At 45.3% G+C, this 22,293-nt stretch overlaps 1 protein-coding gene across 7 annotated transcripts in view; it reads right to left on the bottom strand.

The window, feature by feature from the left end:
- The window catches only part of LOC120957068 (protein sickie), a 303,567-nt gene that overhangs the window by 164,066 nt on the left and 117,208 nt on the right, over positions 1–22,293 (bottom strand). For 6 of the 7 annotated variants that reach the window (XM_040379025.2, XM_049610522.1, XM_040379019.2 and 3 more), the window contains one exon: positions 16,063–16,233. In XM_040379025.2, coding sequence (XP_040234959.2) covers positions 16,063–16,233 — 171 coding nt within the window. Of the gene's footprint in view, positions 1–16,062; positions 16,234–20,335; positions 20,874–22,293 lie in introns of all 7 variants that reach the window. The other variant, XM_049610521.1, reaches the window with a different exon arrangement.

Genomic DNA, 22,293 nt, shown 5'->3' with positions numbered 1-22,293 from the left:
AGATTATTTTATGACCAGTCTGTCTGGCTCTGTGTGTGTGTGTGTCTGAGTAGACGTATTCAGACACATCAGTAGTCGGAAAGAGCGTTTTTTTTTGCACTCGCGTCCGCATTTACCGTGAGAATGTAGTAAAGAAGCGGTAAAACAAGACTTCAAGCTTATGCTTGCTTTTTTACGATCTCAACCACTCGCGACAAGTTGGGCGCACACTAAAGAAAGGCCTGGAAATAACCGGCCGGCAGCTGATTGTGAACGTTGTGCGTTTGTGGATGGAATTGTAATCATTCGCACATTGGCCCGGTGTCATAAAAGCTGATCAAGTTTTTCAAGTTTAATGCGCAAACAATCAAGTAATCGGGTCAGGCCGCGCGCGCACTTCCGTCCAGCAAATGGATCCAGGGCGAGAAGGAGGGATGCATTAAATTGATGCAACTGCCAATTTTAAGTATAGTTTTTATGATCGCACGACCCTCAAGGTGCGATCCTATATTGAAAGATATTGAAAACGTGAAATCCTTTGCAAGCGAATTGAGTTAATAGCACAAAATGTCATTAAAGAGGGTCACCAAAAGGTAATTTCAAATATCTTTATTCCAAGATCATTTGAATGACTCAATTCTACAGTTAAGTGTCTGAGAGAACTTAACACAAAAGAAGGTTTCACCAAAAGTCTATACAGAAAAGGGAAGAATCTCTACATAAATCATGAAGAGCAAGTCTTCTCCACATGCCTAGCAATGATGTTATTCCAACACTTTGCTCCAATAGAAATGAAAACATCAAACATTAACGTGTGATACCTCTCTAGCCTGGTCCTACCGTGTGTTAATCTGTGCCAAAAATCTTCCATCCAAAAATACCGTGGCTCGCTAATTAATATTCCAAACCGATCGAGCTGAACATAAATCACACACGTACCCGAAGCCTGTCATAAGCGCTGGCCATTTTTTGGGGTGTTTTTTGTGCATTCAATCCTTAGAGGAATCAATCATACTCATATTTCTCTCTAAAAAAAAACAGAGATTTGGAATTTAAAATTGTCGCCAAAATCCCTGCCAATACATTATACACACAGAGCACGCATTTTTTTCTAATGCGTCCCCAAATCCAAAAGGCATAGCCGCGAAAAAAAAAAATTGAAAGCAAATGGATTACAAAAAGAAGGATGAAGGTTGGCTATTCTAAAACAAGAAGGTAAACAATAATAGTTTTTCTCCAAAAACAAAAAACAAAAAATACAACCTAAAAGCACATGAGCTCATTAGTACTGATTGTGACCCGTAATAGCGAAAAAAAAACCTCTAAACCGGCTAAAGCCATAAATCTCCATCAAGATTTGCATAACCGTGAGTTCTGATTACGAAATGACATCGTTGTTAGCGGTTTGTTTTGCGTGGTTGTTTTGTGTTTAGCGAATGCTTTGTACCAACAACTTCCCGAAAGCTGCTGCATTGCGTGAACGAACTCTTTGCAAACTCCGGTCGAAAAACTTGTCGCCGCGGAACGTGCAATGGCAATTAGATAGGCGGAAAGCGATTGGAAAAGAAAACCCCCAGCAATCGACAGCGACATCGATCAACTGCCATCCCGCTGCCCGCCAGCAGCAGCAGCAGCAGCAGGTCGTCTTCCTGGTGCAGCTGTACTATTTGGCTGGGAGAGGTTTGGGTAAAAAGACACCAGCAAGAGGCAGCATATAGCGTCACAGCACATAGGCGCACAAGATCACTCTGTCCTGGGGGAGATTTATGGACCTTGGGTTAGGTTCCCGTTGGAGCAGCGGCCGATACATACGCCGCAGCTTCCACCCGCTCCGTTTCCGAGATGAAGACTTGTTTTCACGCCGCAAGAAATTGGGAAAACAAATGGGGGGAAAGGAAAAGTGGAGAGCTCGGGTCGCTAGTAGCGGAACATGGGGGGGGGGGACATGGTTTGGGTGATAAATCTTTCGCTTTTTTTGTTGTATGGAACCTTCCGTGGAGGTACCGTTTCGGGTGGCATGGTCAGCGATCAGTGGAACGTGTCATAAATCAGCTGATCTATGATTTGAGAATCGTTTTTCCCTCTGGGAGATGCCGATGTTAACAAGATCTTTTTACGAGAGTTTTTCTTTTTGTTACTGCTCTCTCGCTTCTTTAGCCTTGAGGCGAACGAAAAACGTAACAACTCTTCACTTGGGCGATAATTTTGACGACACACTTAGCGGCTATTACGAGCTCGTAAAGCTCTGACGCAGCAACGCACTTTAAACACTTGTAGAAAGAAAAAATCTTCGACACAAAGTGACACGGTAGAACGCAATTGGCCCTAAACGCACCGAACTCTCAGCCGCTCGCACTACAGAACGAGTGAACGTGCACCGTCATAATTAAGATCACATTTGCCCTTACAACCGTTTGCAGGGCTCTGACTCTGCCTTGTATGGCTTCCAAACACAATTCCCCTTCAACAAATTCTACACACTCACACACACAGCAAGCGTGATCGATTTTCCACGTGACGCAACTTGATCACACAAAAGACAATAGAATCACGTGGGTGGGTTTTCCCCCTCGCTTGACAGGCCGGAAGATACCATTCGGTTCACACTTGTCACAGTGATTTCGCTCGCCCGTCACTCCCCGACATATGACACGGAAATCTATGATATTAACGTGCGCAGGGGTGCACGTGCGCCTTTCGATAAGATCACTTCCCCACACCCCGATCACTTACAGTCACAGCGGCAAGCCGGTTCGGCGAGCGTCCGCCCGCGATTACAAAACAATGACAACGGAATGGTCGCGTAAAGTTAGTCGCGAACCCGAAAGCGATCTGCGTCCACCTTTCGAGTAGCGCGGTTCAATGAGAACTGACTGTGCTGTCAGCTGGACCCGTGGTATGGTATCGGTTGGATCTCTAGGCAGGGTTTCACTACTCGATGAAAACGTTGATAATGAGAGAGGGGACATTTTTGAGTAGAGTCGGAGAAAAAATAATTTAAAGTGTTCAAATTCATCATGTTATATACATCTTGAATATTTTCATTTGGCGTTCATATTCAGATTATTGAAGTGTACCCTAAGTTTTTTCACTCAATATTAGTTATGGATGATTTGTTTTATTTTTCATAATTATTCTAGAATTTTTGGATGATTAAGGATTGAACAAATTGATGAAAACATTATTATTATACATTTATTTTTTAATTTTAGATAAATGATTTTCAGTTCCCTTTTCCCCGCAATATCTTAACAATACCTGAATAATAGTCATATTCATTTTATCGATAATTAATTCGCAACTACTGAATTAAATGATATTTCATTAGCTTAGCTTCAATTTTGCCACCAACAACTAGCAATTCATTTAAATATATAATAAAACAAAGAACTTGTTATAAAATTATATAATATGTTGTACTTTTCTTATTGTACAATATTCGACAATAACAATAACGGCAATATTACAAATATTCGACCAAATGCCAACCGATGTCAAAACTATACTAGATATATTACGAGACATACACTTAAGAATAGGAACTCCAGTAACATGGTGAGCATAGACACTCTAACCCTGCATCGGATATGTGGAGAAGAATGGAGAAAAAATTCTCTCGTTATCGATCCAACCAGTGCTCAACGTGTGAGAGTTTGAGAAACAAAAATCCAGAACAAAAAGAGAACAGCATCTCGCTTTTTTTGTGAGATGTTCAGCAACAGGTTGTTGTCAATTCAAAATTAAGTGTAAGTTTGTGCAAATTCTATTCAGTAAATTTTCTGATTTCGAATATTTAAGTAAATCTTTTAAATAAATATTATCTTAAAACAAGCGAAATTCGATTTTTTTTTCGTTGATCGACAACAAGATCAACACTTCTCTCTTGCCGGATGCTGGACGCTCTCTCGAGGAGCCCACAAGAGCCGCGGAGCCCTAAAGAGAGTGAGTGCCCGACCGTTCGCTCACCGCTTAACAGCCGGCAACCGACTTAAGCCGGTCTCGTCAGCCTTGTTGCCGGTGATCCTTGACTTGCTGTCCGTCATTTTTCATCATTACCTCCACTCGCAAACGCTCTCTTTCCCTCTGCCACGATCGTACTCTTCATATGACTTTACACACATACATGTTTGTTTCCGTTCCCTCCTTTCCTGGTCGTATATTTATCTCTCCATCAAACCGAGTCAATCGACTTTGACTGCAAAGCGTGACGTGAACTCACGTGTAAGGTGATCCATTGCTCCAGATATACATTATTTCCTCTCCACCACCGCCAACTCCCATGCAGCCGACACCCCAACAGTGAGAAAAATAAAAACAGCAAGCTTCCGTGACGTTATTTCGGGAGTGTTTTGGAGCTGTTGTTTTATTTTACTTCTTCGCTTCCCATCGTTTTTGTATATAAAATTCACAGCATGCAAGCATATGGGTGAGAGGGGGGCTCGAAGCTTTCATGCACGCTCTGTTCATGCTGTGCCACGAGCCGCACGGAAAACCCGTTCGTCGGCAGCGCACTGATCGGTTCGGGCTCGATTTATAATTCACACCTCGCAGTTGTCGGTCTCGATCTCGATCTGACTGACCGATCGTTTCGGTTGCATCCTCGTCCACCGAGAGTGGAAGGAGCTGGTAATTGATTGGCTTTAATGCTGTTACCTGCCACTTGGGGGCTGCCAAATGGGCCGTGATCTTGTTCGAGGGTCTGTACTCCCTCACCTTCCCTACCTTCAGTGCTCCTGGACAACCGAAATGCTTTCTCCCGTATCACTTTACTTCAGGCGTAGCTGCGGTAATAAACCGCTCTTTTAAGTTTGTTATGCACCCCCCGTGGCTTTTGGGGGATGAGAATGGCAACTGTGGCGTTATGAATTTGTTCCCTCGTTAGTACTGGTTTTTATGCTGCACGAATTGACACCTTGCAACCTTTAGCCGGGGTGCTATGATTAATGGGCCCACGTAAACGATCGTGTGCAACAATGCAAACACTTTGCAATGTTGAAGAATTCCAAAGGAGCTGAGAGCGGTAGAGCTTTGGCATCTCTAATAAAATTTCTGAATATTTCGTAACAACACGACCACTTTGCATATCAACAAGATCTTGAAGATCTGAGAGAGTTCACACCTTCAATCACATTCCAACTGTTCCATGGAGTCAAAATTAGTGTTTCAATCTAAAATCCTCCAATCATATTCCAGAAGACATCGTAGAACTATGAACACTTTGAATAGCGATGTCTTTAAGCCTTAAAGATATTAGAGTTTACATCTCCAATTACATTCCAACTGTGCCATGGAGTCAAAATAGAAAATCGTAATTTATGGCTTGATCTCAAGATGTCGTAATGACAAAGATCCTGATATTTACACGCCCAACAATACCCTGAAGGCTCAATTGATCTAATAAAACCCACTCAGCGTGTTGACTCCCCAAAAACCTTCCGAAATTAATACATACCAACCTCCCGATCACTTTCAATCCTTCCCTGCACACACAAAAGATGCGGGCCAAAGATCGCCCAACCAGTGTCCAAACTCTCCATCCCGCAATAAAATCAACCTGTCCAAACCAGTTCGATCGATCGATCGATTTTGTGTCGCTCATCAGCGCGTGGTTTGCAGCCCACCGGTTTGCGTGCCGTGAGTTCGGGTCAGGGGCACAGTGATAAATAACTGCATATTAATCATAAAACGGTGTCATGCTAGTGACAGCCAGTACAGCTACCGTGTTGGCCACTCGGACCGTTTTCGGTCGATCGGTGGTCACCTGATCAGCATAACTACGCGCGAGGGGTAGGTGTGTACCGTTAAAACGATGGGTTTTCTATTATTGTTGCTCGCACATGCGTTCCAATGCAGCTGGAATTAAACTTTCATTACCGTTCGCCAATTTGGGCATCATTGTCTCGGTGCGCTGGTTCCGTTCTCGGGTATGGGACGCACCAACTAGTTTCTAGTCGGCACAGAACACTGCTAACATTGATAGCTTCTTCCGGCGCTAATCACGACACTAATGGAATTGTATGTGAAAGTTTATTTAGGTTATAGTTCCTTTTTTTTCACAGTGCGCACACACAAACCTCGTTCCGCTTTGGAAGTGTGTTCTTCATTTGCCATTAGCATCCGCTGGGTTTTTCGTGAGAGAGTGTATTTAACGCCTGTCAGACGTTCGATTTAATTTTATTACTTGCAAAAAAAAACTAGGCCGAAGCCCGTGTATTTGCCCAGCAACCTGATCATTATGGTTTTTCCCCGGCCAAGGTGGTCTTGGTTCAATTACGTTCCCAAAAAGGGTCCGGATCGAATTTCCACATCCCGGGGCAAAGGCACACGGTTGTTTTGACATCGTACACACATACACACACCCGCTGTCATCACGCTTGCCATTTGCCACACAGGTACCTCGAGACAAGGTAAGTCCACAGCTATAGCCGGAGGTCGTATCGAATATCCCGGGTGGGCACACCGACTGCCCGTGGCGAACGTCGGGGCCGAGCTGTATGACATTTATTTGTGACTGCCTCGGAATCGTTGTCATCTAGCGTGTCATCATGAAGGCAGCACCAGATACGTGCAAACGTCTGCTTGCGTTTGCTGATTTCAATCGCCTGCGAGAGTAACAAAGAAGCAGTTTAGGCATCAAGTTTCCGGCCCACTTAGATCATGCTCGGACAGGTGCGCCCGTTTGTTGATTAGGACGGGTGTTTGGAATCATTAAAGAAAGGCTATGAGACGCAAGGACTGTACCGGAAATGCAACTTTGGCAAACAAAGCGTTTAGCAGGAAGCTTCTAATGGTGGTAATAACGTTAGAGCATTAGCCGTTGCTTCAAAGCACCAGAACGATCGACCCGGGCGCCTAAACAAAGATTATCAATTTTCACAATGCTTTTTTCGTGAGAAACCTTTGAAACGGGCGCACTGTGAGAATTAAAAAAAACCCGAGCCAATCAATGCTGAAACGCAATACGAAACGCAACTCTTGATTGCTTTTGGCGCACAGAAAGCCAAACAGAGGATCTGGAACGAAAAAAATAAAGCCAGAAAGTCAAACATCCTGAAGTCATAACCGCAAACGGTCTCTCACCGCACACATCGACCGGTACCGCAAATAATGCAAGTTGCATAGGCTCTTTGTGGAGAATTCTTCCCAGCAAAATGGCTCTAGGAGAGATTGTTTTTCTGTTCAAAGTTGTGTATGCCTTCCTGTTTGCATACCCGAGCCGATGCCTTTTTTTGGTGAATAAACAGAGAACATTTCGCTATAGGATATCAGGCCTTAAATACACAGGAACATGGGAACGTTTTTCAGGACCGTTTCGAGAAAAAAGATAAGAAATATTGAAACCACGAGGAATCGCTTCATGAGAAAAGGATGGATATGGTAATAGCGAATATTTCATTTTCCTATTATGTGATCTTGCGAAGTGGAAAAATCTAATTTTTGATTGTAAGGTTTCATGTATTCTGGGTTTTTTCCTCAAAGAACTAGATGTATGTGACGATACCTTATAATATGTGTTTCAATTTTGTAGTTTGGGCAATAAACCGACGAATATGTGGGCATGCTGTGTATTGTTGGTAGAAAATGATCTCAAAACCATTTTGATTACTCCCTGCATAAATGCCTCATCTAAAAGACGACAACACACAATTGCCATTAAAGCTGAGATACTCAAAATTGTAATAAAAGGAACGATTTGCTTGCTTCCAATACGCCACACATTAAAATAATGTCCTCGCGTGTAAATATTCACGACCTACTTTTCCCATTTTGCCACCTTTCTTTTACACCAATTCCCATCGCGCCACCCTGCGCTATCTATTCGAATGTCATAATATTTTGCCAATAAGCAAAACAACACGCGCCCTGAGGTGCAGTGTCTTTTTCAGCAGGAAGCAACCGCCGAATGTCGTTCGCCAACGTCACAACGTTCGTAATTTTACGAGACACTTCACACAACGCGGGAAATTCATGCTCCACCTCCGAACCAGGGAACATCACAGTTGATGGTTATTGTCTCGATTAAATTTCAAAAATTAAAACCACCTTCAACGGTGTGTGGTTTTGAAGGGGACGTTTTGAAGACGCCACTGTAGAACGCCGCTCAACAGACACAGGCCGCCAACTGTGTGGTAATATATTCCCACCAAAAACTCCCCAACAGTGAGCGGATCAAAGTGGTCCTTCGTCTCCCAAGATTTGAAATCTTCATCGACCATTCGGGTGTGCTGGTCCCCCGTTGTGGCGACGGTCATGGTTTCAGAACATTTAGTATGATTTATGCAACGCTCGCTAATGTTGATACCGGGGCTTAGTCTTGGGTCTGAGATGGGTTAGGTCTCGCCCGAAACGTTGCTGGGCGAGAGCTGTAAGGCACTTTTATTTACCGACTAATTGGGAAGAAAAGGTTATGCTACCGGTTGGCGGCAGCTTTAAAATTGCATCTGTGATGTAGCTGCGGTCAACGATACCGGGTGCTCTACCCGGGCATAGTTCTTAACTTGTGCAGCCAAGGATGGTAAAACTGCGGGCTTAGTATCACAAAGGAGCAAGGAGCCGCTTCGTCCGGAGCTGTCGGCGCTGCGTAGTGCTTAAGAGCATTTTGTCATAAATTTTCTCGCCTTCTTAATTCCTCACACAACCGTGCTTCCTTCTTTTTTCTCACACAACCGTGGAGAAGAGATTGAGATGCAATCTGAAGCATGGCCGCTTTAAAGTGCAACAAGGTTTGAGAACGGAAGAGCATGAACCCACCTCAGAACCTGGAAGAGGTTGGCAAAAATAGGACAAGCTATTACATAAGTGCTATTTATAGCGAAGAGCGCTCAAGTACCCGCGCTCAACTCCGGAACTCCACATTGTCTAATCGACGGAGCAGCGCGAGCGCGAAATTCTATCCGCTACCGTAAACGCTTGCTTCATCCACACGGGTCGGAAGTGCATCTTCTGGAGGAATGGCCGACCCTTCAAACCGCCCACAATCTGTGAACGGCGAGAATCGAAGCGTACATCCAGAACCGTTCTTCACAACGTCGGCCAAGCATCGTGGGGGCTTTTGATGGTTGAGACAGCATCGATGGGTACGAAAGTAGGTCGCAAAATGAGGTCTTCAGAAGTGTGTCCCGTGCTGGTTGAGTGGTTGTTTTGGCTAGAGAGAGAGAGAGACCGAGAGAGCGCACCAAGAGCAGTGACTCAAGAACTGAAGAAAACTGAAGTCATGCAAAACCATAATTGCCTTACACGCCCTCCCCTGCAGAGGAGATACGGGCCCGATCGGTGGTGGATTGCAGTTTAAATATTGAAACACCATAAATCAACTGACTAATGAATGTCGTCTTCGTCGCGTTCGCGTGGCGCCTTGTGACCGCCGTGTGATTGCCGAGCGACAAGCCCCGTAGCGCACGGTCACGAAACCTCTGGGATATTCGGGGCTTTAGTTGACGGTTATCCCGGTCAAAAGTATGCCCCAGCCAGCTGTCACACGTCCGTGCGACGACCGCGGTGGTCAAACTCGTGGCGGCGGTTTACGGCGGTATATTTCATCGACCACCGAACATAAATTGGCTATTTATAGAGAGCGTGTCGTCGGGCAAAGGCCTGGGAAGCTGGGTGGTTCGTTTATGTCCCGTCGATGATGTCCACCTGCGGGTTTGTCACTCTTCATTTGCTTGGCCACTTTCGACGAGGCGACGAATTATTGCCCTCGATATCGCGCGTGACCACACACTTGCACGCATGTTCTACATGGGGCACACCCGGGCGATCCCGAGCTGGAATTTGTGCCGGGACAGGGAGGAATTTCTGTTTTTTTAAATTTATAACAGGTAATTTATCTAAATTTATAAACACAGCATCTTGCGTGTAGAGCTTGAGTTCTTGTTAGTGGAGTCATAATAAAGCATATGTCTTGGTTTAGGTAGTAGGTTTATACATGTTGAATAAATTGTTCAGAACATGCCAGACGACAGAAACTCAATTAGCTATCAATCTTTACAGCTTCCTGCAAATAGTTTTGAATTCCAGATACTACTCTTTGGCATTACTCAAGCCGTGTTGGCCGCAAAACCAGACTTTAATATCCATTAACTTCTTGGAAGTAGCTCCAATCAACTCCAAAATACTCCCAAACACTCCGCTCGTCTAACAGGACCTTGAACTTTGGCAGCGTTTGATTCTGGAATAGTTGAGCTCTGCTTTCGGGTTACATTTTTGCAGCATCTAATAGCCCCGTCCATCTCAAAATTCCCAAGAACGGACAGCTTAATAACTAAAGTCACGCAACTTCCCAAGCTGTTCCGTATTGCCGTATTGCGGAGCGCAAACTGTTCCGTATTGCTCTAAGCGGTTTATCATTGTATCGAAATGTGGTATTTTTTCTGCACGACAAACACAATTTCGACCATTCATTCAAATGCTTGCAAATGCGGACCACCATCAAACGCAAAAACCATTCACGAACCTTCCCAATCAGTTGGACTGGGGTGTAGCATAGTATCACACATTTGGCAGCTGGAATCGTTCGAATCGTAGACCCGGCAAGATGAGAAGAATTCCATCAAAGCAATAGCGCTTGGATTGAGTTTTTTCGCTGCTTCATTCCATCGAAAGCAACCAAAGCAACGTTAAAAAAACATTTGTTCTACCCGCTGGCGGAAAGATCGCTTGCTCAGGGGGTTTACGATCGCGCCTCAACATCGAATCCGGCATCATCGAACGGGGGCACCGTGTGGGTGTGTGTGATGCCGGAAACGGTCACGCTAATCCATCTCGCCCCGTCCGCACCGGAGACCGGATGGCTCTAATTTACCGTACCCGCACCACCGAACCGCCGTGTGGGAGCGCGTGCTATCGGCCAGGTCAGCTACAAACCCCATCGCTACCGCGGCCAATGACCGAAACAATATAATGCCCGCGAGTACAATAGAGATTACCCGCCTGCCTGTCTGTCTGCCTGGTGAATTGCTATCGAGAACAAACTATTCCAAAAATTCTACAAACACACAATTCACAGCGGGCAGGAAAGCAGCAATTAGAAAATAGCCTAACGGTGGACCATAGCGCACATGTTGGGTTTGCTATCACTCTGTACGTAATACTTCTGGTCTGGATTGCGTTTATTTAATTGATCATCATTAATCTTTCTTCCCTCACTCTATCTCACTGTGGGAGGTCAGAACGTAAGGTCGTACCTCTATCACGCTGCACTGTGCACAAACTGCAAACGAATGCATGCCCCTGCACACCGACATCCAGTCCGATACTGTTGAGTTGTGTTAACAGCACCAATAAAATACATTTATCCACAGTACAATCGTAGCGAAATGGCGAACGCTATGATTTGCATCGAAGCGTTAGGCGTATGACGCCACCCGTTGGTGCCACTGTCAAGTTCATAAATCGCATCTCTACCATGGCACGACAGCACTCACTAAAAACCACAATTATACACGTACCAGAAACGCGAAACGCACCAATCGTGCAGGCAAATAATTACTAAGCTTAGAGCTAGTCGCTAGTCGAGGCCAGCGCGATAAGATTGATCGCGGGGCTGTATGTAACAGCGTACGTGCTGTGAATCATCAAAAGCGGAAACTTTTCTAATGTGTTCTAATGCTTTGCCTATCAAATATTAAATAAAGAGCCTAACATATTGCTCCCATTGCACACGGCGTCTTGATTTACTGCTGTTGTTGACCTATTTACGCAATGATACGGGAACTATTTCGAAGATATTTGCGCTACAGAATACGGATCGGCGTTTGAGTTGACTAAATAAAGTGTATCTGCTTTCCTACCTACCAGAACTAAAAGCATTCACGCTCTATCCCTAGTTGATCCAAGTTTCTATTGATCGAGAATACATATTACGCATATCTTTTAATCCCAAGATAAACTGAAAATGCAACGCGTGCATCTGCTCCACTCTAAGCGTACGAGTCACTCAACGCAGAGGGTAATCTCGGAACAGAACAGCGTCATCATCATTTACTGTAACGTCCGATTTGACCTAATTACGCGTTCTCCCATCAACCAACACCCGTCCCGTCCACGGCAGGAGTTAATTAAATCGCTCATCCTCTTACCAAACGTGGCAATGCATCCCCAAAAGGTAAGCAAATCCACTCGCCGCCGCCACCGCCGCTGCAGCAGTAAATGCACTCGCCAGTAATGCAGTGCGGGAATAGTTTATAGAGTGCGCAGTGGCGATGCTCGACTCTCAACTGTCCGAACACAGCATGCCGACACGGTACGATCCTCCAAACTGACTGTTCCAGCGAGTGAAATCTAGAATAGACTTTTCTCGTTTTTACCTTCCACTGCCGCCCACAGCCCACAGTGTTTCTCACGGAAAATCGGAACACATCTGGTGTCGAGCATTAGCATGTGTTTACATGCCAGCGCCGACGTTGACCGAAACTAGCGCAGCAACATAAGCGAAGGTTGGGCCACCTTCACCTCGCGCACACAAAGGGAAATAAAGGCACGTTTGATTTTAGTTTTTTTTTTGGGAAAACGTTCTCCAGCCAGAATGCCGAAAGGCAACACCGAATTTATTGATTTAAATATCTTCGCGCACGGAAGCAAAATTTGATGGCGGTGGTGTCGGCACGTAACAAAGTTAACCCCGTAGAAACGATAAGTAAAAACATTGAGAAAGGAAACGCAAGCAGCGCTGGTTGCTGGAATGCGTGTTCACTTTTATTTTACTACGAGCTGTTGTTATTCTGGGCAAGGGGTGGGAAGTAAATGTTGTGTTTCTAGGCACCAGAAATATAGAACTTTTTTATAGCCAATGGAAACGATAGAGATATGAGTTGAAAAGAGCATGTTCGGGCAAAAAAATCCTAAAAATGACCTTTTGCTGTACACATTGCATACATTCAGGCGTTTTTCTCAAGACGAGCAGATTTTGGAGCAAAAGCTTTTGCTAAAATAAGTTCGAGGATGAAGTGCATTCTATAAAATCGTTCTAAAGTAACTTATCGTTTAACTCTTCATCATTCCAACACCGACAAAAACATTTCCAAACTATCTTTCAGATTCACCGCAGCTCTGGCTTTTTTTTTCGCTTCCGTATCCAAAGTTCAACCCGAAAAAAGGCATGCCTTTCCACGCGCGAAGAACACCTTCATGACATAAATTTTCCAGATTGGGAAAATATAACATATTGCACCCTTTGCCTTACATTATCATACCTTCAATTTATTGTTTCTCGAGCGCAAGCAACACGCTCCATCGCCAGCACCGTTCAACTTCACACCCAGCAAAGTCGTAAACCAACACCAAACAGTAGCGCTAACAAGGTAGAGAGCGAGTACGGTCGTGTTGTACATTCCGCTCACGATTGGTCGTAAATCAGGGCAATATTTCGATGCAAACGGAACACAAGCGCAAGATGCTCCTACGGGGAAGACGGGTTTTGATTTTCTGGCGTGCGGTCAAATCATCATCAACGTCAGAATCGCTCACCGTCACCAGTCACGATGCGTCCGTCGGAATCTTTTGCCCCTTTTCGTCAAGGGGTTTTCCGACGCAATCAGTGTGTAAGTCCACCCCCACAACGAGTCCAACGAGCGCATTGCTCACACTGGTGCATTCTCGCTCGTTACTTCGGGTGATTTTCCATTTTAAGCTAGAATTAAGGTTCGTCTATTTCGCTTGCTTTATTCTTAGCACTAAGCAGCCTGGATTCGCATGAATGAGCTCACTCACTTTTAATTACGCTGCAAGCGAGGATGTCCATTGAGAATTTATGGCGTCTAGTCGCGACCCAACACAAGGCGACACCAAGAACCGGTGACAGTGAACCGTGCTTCAAGTGCTTCGTGGATTATGTCGCTCTTTGTTCGGATAACGATGACGCCTTGCGTCTGCGGACAATGAAACTGTGTTGCATTTCCATCATGCTAATGAGCACGTAACGGCGACATCGGTCCGGCCTCGGGGCAGGACACAGCTGCGTGTTCGATTAAATATTGGAACCCGCATCCGCCCGACCCACGCCAGAGCATCCCAAAATTCATTCGCTTAATCAAACATTTACGTGACCGGAGATACCAATTCTGACACTCTTCGATAAGAGTAAGCGATGGTGTCAGATTTTACGACTGCAACCATTCTACATTCGCGAGATGAGGGAGGGAGAAAGAATCGAAACACAATTCTCCCGATCCTCAGGGTTAGAATTGTGATTTAATCGGCGTGCTGCACAGGACCAATGAGAATGCACCATAAATCATGATCCAAAGAGGGCTTTTGAGGGACCGTGCGCGCGCGCTCAATTGTTACCCGATATCGTGTTCAGCATTTAGGTTCATTGCGTGGTGGTTCAATGGGGACGAGGCGTAAGATGGTTCGGCAAATGCAAGAATGCTCCCCCGGACCCTGGCAACCTGACAACGTTCACATGCAATCTCATCGTAACCGGGGCGCTGAGGTGGGCGCTTTGCGCTTCACAGCACGCCTTTCATCGACAACATTTATCGGCGCACAAACGCATCGACCGCGAGGAGCACAACGCTGAAAGAACACTAAACCCACCCGCAGTGAGGCTACGCAGAGCAGACAACAACACAACGCGCTGCGTACACTCTGTTCTTTTCAGAGGCGCAGCAGGACAGCCAACTCCGGGGCAATTAAATAACCAAGCCGCACGCCTGCCCGCGAGCCCAACGTCCGATAAAGTCCACCGATGATAACCCGATAAAAGGCCACTGCCAAACCGTGAAAGCTGGCCCACGTTCTTGGTGGAATGCGTAAGCATTCCCTGCCGGCCTCTGCTGGATCCCAAGCACGAGAGCCACAAAGCGGCCAAGCATGCGGTAATCGAATCGCATCTAGTTGCTTTTAGAGCGAATTATTTTCAATTTAGATAGAACGTTGATTAAATTGATGATTACTCTCCTACTCGCCCGAGGGTGGTTCCGAGAAAGAAAGTCTTGGCCGCCACCGTCCCCCCCGGGGAGCGTCATTCTTCTTTCGAAAAGCGAAGTGCAATGATAGAGCAATTTTTCATCAACCGCTTCGGTCCGGCATCATCTTTGTTCGTGCCCGTGCGATCGAATGTCCGTCGGTTTGCCGGTGGCACACTTAGTGCGCTAAAATGCTTTCAACGCGTTCCCTAGAGGGAGGTTCTTGATTTTGGTCGACAATAAAAAAGGATCAAACTCACCTGGGAGAGTGAAACGGAAAGGGATGATTGCAATGAAGTAGTGGAATCTGCTTATGGATTTAGTGAGCTTAAATTGCCACAGCCAATTTTTAAAGGTAATTTAGTCTCCTAACGATACTGATTTGTCTAGCCAATTGCATACCTTCAGGCGTTTTTTTCAAAAAGTATGAAAGCTATATGAATGTAACTATTTGGAATCAAACTTATATCTGCAAAACATAAAATCCAACACAATAAGTTCCTCAGGATGCCTAAAAGATTTAGTGTGTCTTGATGCAATAAATAAACAAACAAAAACAAAACAAAACACGAAGACTACAAATCTTTCATTCCCGTTTTCCGGTACGCAAACATTATGCTTATCATAAACACAATGTACCGAGCGAACGCATGCAACAATTAATTATTCATAGAATAAAATAGCGCACGTAATGCACCGCCGCCCATTTCTTCTCGCATTGGATTGTTTCTTTTGCATGCGGTCATCGGACTAAGTGAGTGAGTCGCAGCGTAAGCTAGAGCAGACATAATGGAAAACGGAAAACTCAAACCCTGCCATGGACGAGTGCCCATTCCTTCCCGGCGCCATACCGCGCACTTGGGGAATCGACCCGCCACCACCATCGTCGTTGGTGATGATTTATGGTGAACTGATTGTTATTAATAAGTATGATTAATGGCGGTAATTGATTTATCGCTCTTTCCGTCTTTCGTCAAGAGTGGTTGCTTCCTTGCTTAGAAATGGGAAAAGAAGGGAATAGTTTTTTATCCGATGCGACAAGCTCGGGTTTTGCATGAAACATCTCAAGAATGTCGAGAAAAAGTGTGTATCTCCCAGTGCTGGGATTTGTTCTTCTCTTTGTCTCCGTTAGAAATTGAAATCCCCAACAAAGCTGTAGCAAACGGGTACTCACCATGTGTTGCGCAGTTTTTGGTTTCTTCACCAAATCAGGTACTTTGAAGGTGGTGACGGCTTCGATCACCTCGGCCAGCAGCAGCCCATCGCGACAGTCGGCGGACAGGTCGGACACCTTCTTCTTCGACTTTGCCCGCTCCAGATAGTAGTTGGCCCAGTCGGTGTAGATCTGTGTGAAAGGGAGAGACATTGGAGCGAAACCGAAAGAAAGGATCAATATTACGTCCCTAGTGGAGGACACCGGACGTCCGGGTACGGCCGGCCCGTGAAAGGTAACGATGCACATTAGTATTATTAAATTTATTCTACGTCCAGTGACAATCGTATCGTCTTGGACGAAGATATGATTCGTTTGTTTGGATGGACCTGAAGCTGAAGTAACATGTGGTGTGTGCCCAATGATCAGGACGTATGTGCCCGATGACCGGATAGGCTAGCCAATTTCGCTTGGAACCTACAAAATCACGTAGCAAATACTGCAGGACGACACGATGGCAGCAGCAGAAGACACTACTCGTCCAGATATTGGTTGGGATGGCATTGGAGGATCTCTAAATGGAAACATAAATTCCTTGGAGAAATCGGGGAGCAGTCCTTTACAAACTGGACTCTGTCCCTTGTAGCCCTGGGGGTGTTATGCTCTTTCGTCCTTCCTCATGCAATATTAACGTGTTGCGATGCGTACATTGTGAGTCATCTGCTTGGCATCGTTCTAGTAGCCGGACTGTGGACATCACTGTACGATGATTTCTGACAACTGTTAGCAATGTGAGTAATGTTACAGTACAACCAAAAAGCGCAGCATTTGCAACCGAACGTTCGTAGGACGAGTTTGTTAGAGTGTGCCGCAGTTCGCTCTTGGCACGTGCTCTTAACCAGGCTTCCACTTTTTTGCTCCGCAAAACAAAGACTAACGATGTCCAATAAAAGTAGGGAATTTTGGACCATAAATTTTAAATCACCCAAAAATTGTGCTACGAACTTACTGGTGCGTCCTTTATCCACAAAGAAAGAGTAGAAGAAGGCTACAAAACGACGTCCAGAGGGAGGGAGATAAAATTGCAGCCTTGCTTTAAGACAGGCTTTATGGCATTGCTCAGTAGGAGTCAGCAGTTTCTTGGAATGTAACAAAAAAAGACCAAGCTCTAGAGTTTTATTTTTCTCTTTTTGGTCCACAAACTGCAGACTGGCATTAATCCCCGAACGAACCCGTAAGTGAGCATACAGCAATTTGGCACTGCTCTAAGGAAGCTATTTGTTTTATTGGACGGGATCTTCCTCTTTGATTGCAGTCGTGTGCTCCACTTCCAAGATGCACTCTCCAAAAGTGCTGCCTCTGTTTACACTTCAGACTCTTGGGAGGCATGAAAATGAAGCAGTAATAGCACACTAAATGGCGCGCCACTAGTTGGATGATACTTCTCGGGCCAAACTCCAAACAAAATTAGGCTAACGATGTGATGTAGGCCAGCTGTTTGGCAGGGGTCCATCGTTTGGAGTGTTAACAGTCTGCCAAAGGAAGCTTCTTTGATGGCGTTTGATCCATCAAGGAAAATATTTTCGCACTTACTGGCACTGTTTGTGTGACTTTCGACTTTAAATATGCACCTCCAAGCATCAGCTTCATTAACCAACTTCAAAGCCCACCGTTCTTGAGATGAAGCGTTCTTTCGGCACCTTACAGAGGCAGATAAAACAGCAGTGACACGCAGGGTGAGAAAATAAATAAACTGCTAAATCAAATCAACGATTCATCGTTGGGCAATCAACATTGCACCGGGTATGGAGAGGAAAATTGTATTCCCCCCTCCCTCACTGTCTAATGAAGCATAAGTCTTCCCCCATTTCAGAGCGCACTAAGTCGTCAAGACATCGGCACGGCATGTTTCATTTTCCCAATTAAAATCCATCTGCCGTATCATGGTATGTAGCTTCCTTCCCTCTTTCTTTGGAGTTTTGAGACGGGAAAATGATGTAGAGTTGATGAAAAAAGAAACCCCCCTCCGGATGATGCTGGAAGAACTCCGATCGCGGGTTTACCACGTGCCATGAACCGATTATGTCGCACGGCTTGGAAAATCTCTTGATTTTTCTCTTCCCAGCTACGCACCACACCAGCTACGCACTTGAGTCCGTGTGGAGAGGGAGTGTAAGGTGCTGCCAGCGACAGCAGCATAGCTTCATAATGTTCTTTTCGGTTGGTAATTTATCTTTTTCCGAGTCGCGCGTCGTGCGTCGGTTTTGTTTCCGCTTCAACGCCCGGCAGCCCGGCTGGTCGGAAGAGGCGCGTCTTTTTAGAGAGATGATTATTTTTTATCTGCTCAACATATTTTCGCCACCTTTTTTTCTTGTTGCGGGGGACTTTTCTTGAAGCACACAAAGGCGAGAGCTATGCTGTATCGTGTTGTGGGATTTTTCGCTGCCTAAGAAATGATCCGTTGAGCTGTGCGTGTGCATGGTTTAGGATTAATCAGCTGTGAATGACGCCAAGGGAACAGAAGGGCCTTCATTTTTTCGCCAAAAACTAATTGCCTTTGTGCGTGAATTTAGGAGGAGCGTTTTAATGCTTTCGCTCCGAAAAAAAATGGCGTAGCGTAATGCATTGTAAAATGAAATTAGCTCTACCTTCTGTGTCCACCATGATGAATTGGTTGTTGGTGAACGAAATTACCGTTTCAAGCCCAGTAGACCACACTCAAAAAGCATCCCGCTGGGAGGCGCACTCAAGGGCAACCATCGTTAGGTTTTTTTTCGCCTTTTCAAGAGCACGCATTAATTTAATGTCGTCATATAAAAACGTGCTTAAAAGTGTGACCATACTTGATACCTCGTTAAACATCCCTTGAAAATGAGTTGCAAAATCCCTCTCCCCATGGGGGAGGTGAAAACTCCAGCCACGTATGGGAAGCGCAAAAGCAGTTTTCCACAACCGCTCCTGGAAAATGGCACCGTTTGGATGGAGTTAGCGTTCGCACATTGCTGCGCTTCCACTCCAGAAAGGGCACGCTAAAGTAAGACACATCCTAACGCGAGTTATTTATGGTTATGGTTCGTGTGTGTGTGTGTGTGTATGTTTTATTCCTCTCCCATTTTCTGACCTTTTTGCCGCCGCTCTATTCCTAGTTTGCACTCGTAACTTTATGCCCTTTTGCGTGTCTTAACGCCGCAAAGTAAGCGAACACAAAAAATAAAACTGGAATGAAAACCTCACAACACTACACACACTACTAACAACATGAACGCCAGTGCCGTGTAGTACAATTCTATTCGACCATATTTTTTTCATCACAAGAACAATATTTTTGAACGAAAAGTTTTGCTTACATGACTCCAGCTCAGAACGAGAGTCCAGTGCTAAAAATTGAAGCTGATCGTAGAGCTACAGCTACGAACATATCTCTAAAGCGTATGATAAAAGACGAGCTGGAACGGGTAAAAACAAAACAGAACACAGAGACAGAGCAAACGAGAGAAGAGGAAGAACAAAAACTGCAACATAATTAATTACCTCCCGAGTCGTTTTCTAACTTTATGGGATCCCTGATCTTATCCCTTCCACCCTTTGCTCAAGCCCCAAAATGGAGCTCCGCGCCGACGCGTCAAATACGCGTCACAAAAGTCGATCCCACTTGGCGAAGCGGCACACGTACCCGATGGAGTTTCGTCCCTTCATTACGTGCATGTGTGTGTGTGCTCTATTAACTTTTCCGACCGAACGATCGTGCCTTGCCGTACCTTTCTTTTTTTGTTTTTGCTTTTCAGTCTGGCTGTCAGTGAGTGGTTTTTGCACATCGCCTAAGCTACTACGCTTCCGGTCTGTGTACGTGCGTGTGTGTGTGTAAGGGAAGCTGTCGCCAACTTCGAGAGCTGGCAGGTTAAGCGGTTGCACACTAAGGTCAGCAAAATGGTTTGGAGCGGCTGTCTCGGTGGGTTATTTTAGGAAATTAAATTGCCAGCTTACTGTACGCGTGTGTGCCGAAGGGTGTTAGCTAATGTCGTCAGGAGGAGAAGCTGAATCTTAGACTATGGCTGCGTTCTAGCAAAATTCTTATTGATTTACGTTTAAAGAACAAAACCAGGTATAGTATAATGTTAATAATAGAAAAATAAAATAAAAAAAATAAAATAAATTCTGTGCGTTATCAGGGTCTGACACGTGAAAGAAACGATTTAAATTATTGAACGCCTAAATGTAGGCAATTCGCCTCACAAAATCAGACTGTTAGTAAATATTACTCTCTTGTTGGCACTTGTTCCATCTACATTCTTACCTGCGATAGATTTTTCGTCACGGAAAGATCGTCGCTCGATCCCTGCCCACTAACACACCGGCCCAACATTATGCAGCACACTCGTTACAACACACGCGCCACAGCCCCAGTAAGTTGGAAACAAAGTCAAACGACTTTGTTGATGGTATCTCGTAAATCAATTCGCACCCGAATTCAAGCCGAGAATCATTTCCGCCGACCGGACCTAGGCTTGGTGTCTGTGCGCCCATTCATCAATCATTTCACCATCACCTGCACATCGGGCGAATTAGTTTGCTTCCTTCAGTTCCTTTGATTTCATAATCACTCACAATTAGAGCAGTGGCCGCAAAACCAACACACTTTTGGTGGGGAGCAAAGGCTCAAGCAACTGAGGGTCGGTATTCACTTTTTACCTTTTCCTTTCAAGCATATACATACACAAGCTTCATCCACACTGTAGCTCACTGGGATGCTAATTGCTACCGTTTGCCCTAGAATACACACTTCACTGCCGCATCATAAGCCACCGTGCGGTCTCACGCGTATATACAACACACTTCAAACGCAAACAAATAAGCAAATTAGAGATTTGCGAGGCATGCGAGCACCGCCACACATCGTGTGTGTGTGTGTGTGTGTGTTTGCGTGTATGGGTGACCGAAAATTGATGTGGTCAAAATATTATGCCTTCGGCAAAACTGGTGCCCGCATTCGCGTGTCGAGCCATAATCCATCATACGACTGTGGTGCGGTTTTCCCACGTGAAAATGGAAACAAACTAGGGACTAGGTGTTCCGTTTTCCCCCGAATGGATCCTTTGGAGCTAAAATCACTTCAAAATAAACATTTCATTTTGTACCTCTTAATGCAATTGCCGTTGAGTGTACACTTTACGGAAAATAAAGGGAAGAATTGGAGCGCCTCAGTAGCAGGGGAAGAATTGTGGAATGCTACGGCAAAGAATCAATTTCCATTTTCCGGTGGTGATTTGTTTCTAGTGTGGCGCATTCGCCTCTAACAAACACCCCAATCCAGAAATTGCCACCTTCACCTGTGCATAATAGATTTATTTGTCAAACCACCGGTGATGATGTTAAGTTCCCGTGCTACCCCGAAATAGTCCGCCAACGAAACTGGCGTCGTTGAACGGCATGGTTTTTGTACATTACAGCGGTTGTTTAGAAGAGCATAAAAATAGTCCCGAAATTAACCCTTTGCTGCTGATAGACAGTGGCGCCCCATCGTCCGCCTCACTGGACCAGCGCCACTGTCTCGTGGCCGTCGTGGCCCGTAAGAGCACAGCACCTTTCGGTGGTCTACTATACGGTCCTACGCCAGGGCACCTAGAGCAGTGTTGTTGTGGCAGTAGTAGCATCACGACACCGTCGCGGACTCCGCGAGTAAAATGGTACGTTATTTATAGACGGTTTGTTTTTCCACGTTTTGTTTCTTTGTTTATTTTCCATTCGAGTTCGAAAGGGTTCAAAGGCATTTGGTCAGAGAGAGACAGAGAAGGAGTCGTTCTGTTGTGCAGAGCAGTTGTGGTGCAGTTTCGGAACCACCAGACCAGACCCGGGAAGTTTGTCTCTCGTCACAAGACCGCTGTGTCAGCTGGGGCGGTTGCACCTCGGTTGCACCCGTTTTCCAGAGGGTCCTCGGTGTCGTCTGGTGTTTTCCTGGTGTTGATGCATGACAAATGGATAATTGCGCTTTGACGAACTGTCAGACACGGTGGTGTGCGTTGTCGGGATTTACACAGATTTCCGTGCATAGCGCGCGATGAGCGCTGCACTATTATTATGTGCTGCGGAATTGCGGATCACTTGAAATATTGAAGCAGCATTGTCACCACAGTGAATGGCATAAAGCTCAATCAAAGCGAATTTAAACACGCACCTCAATTATGCTTGTGCTTTAAAAATGAATCCACAAGTCTGAAGGTAGCTGAAGGGAAAGTTCGAACCTCCCTTTCGGCA

The sequence above is a fragment of the Anopheles coluzzii genome, chromosome 3 (genome assembly GCF_943734685.1).
Source record: "Anopheles coluzzii chromosome 3, AcolN3, whole genome shotgun sequence".
Taxonomy (NCBI): domain Eukaryota; kingdom Metazoa; phylum Arthropoda; class Insecta; order Diptera; family Culicidae; genus Anopheles; species Anopheles coluzzii.
The sequence above is the reverse complement of the archived record's forward strand: the minus strand, read 5'-3'. Positions and strand labels throughout refer to the sequence as shown.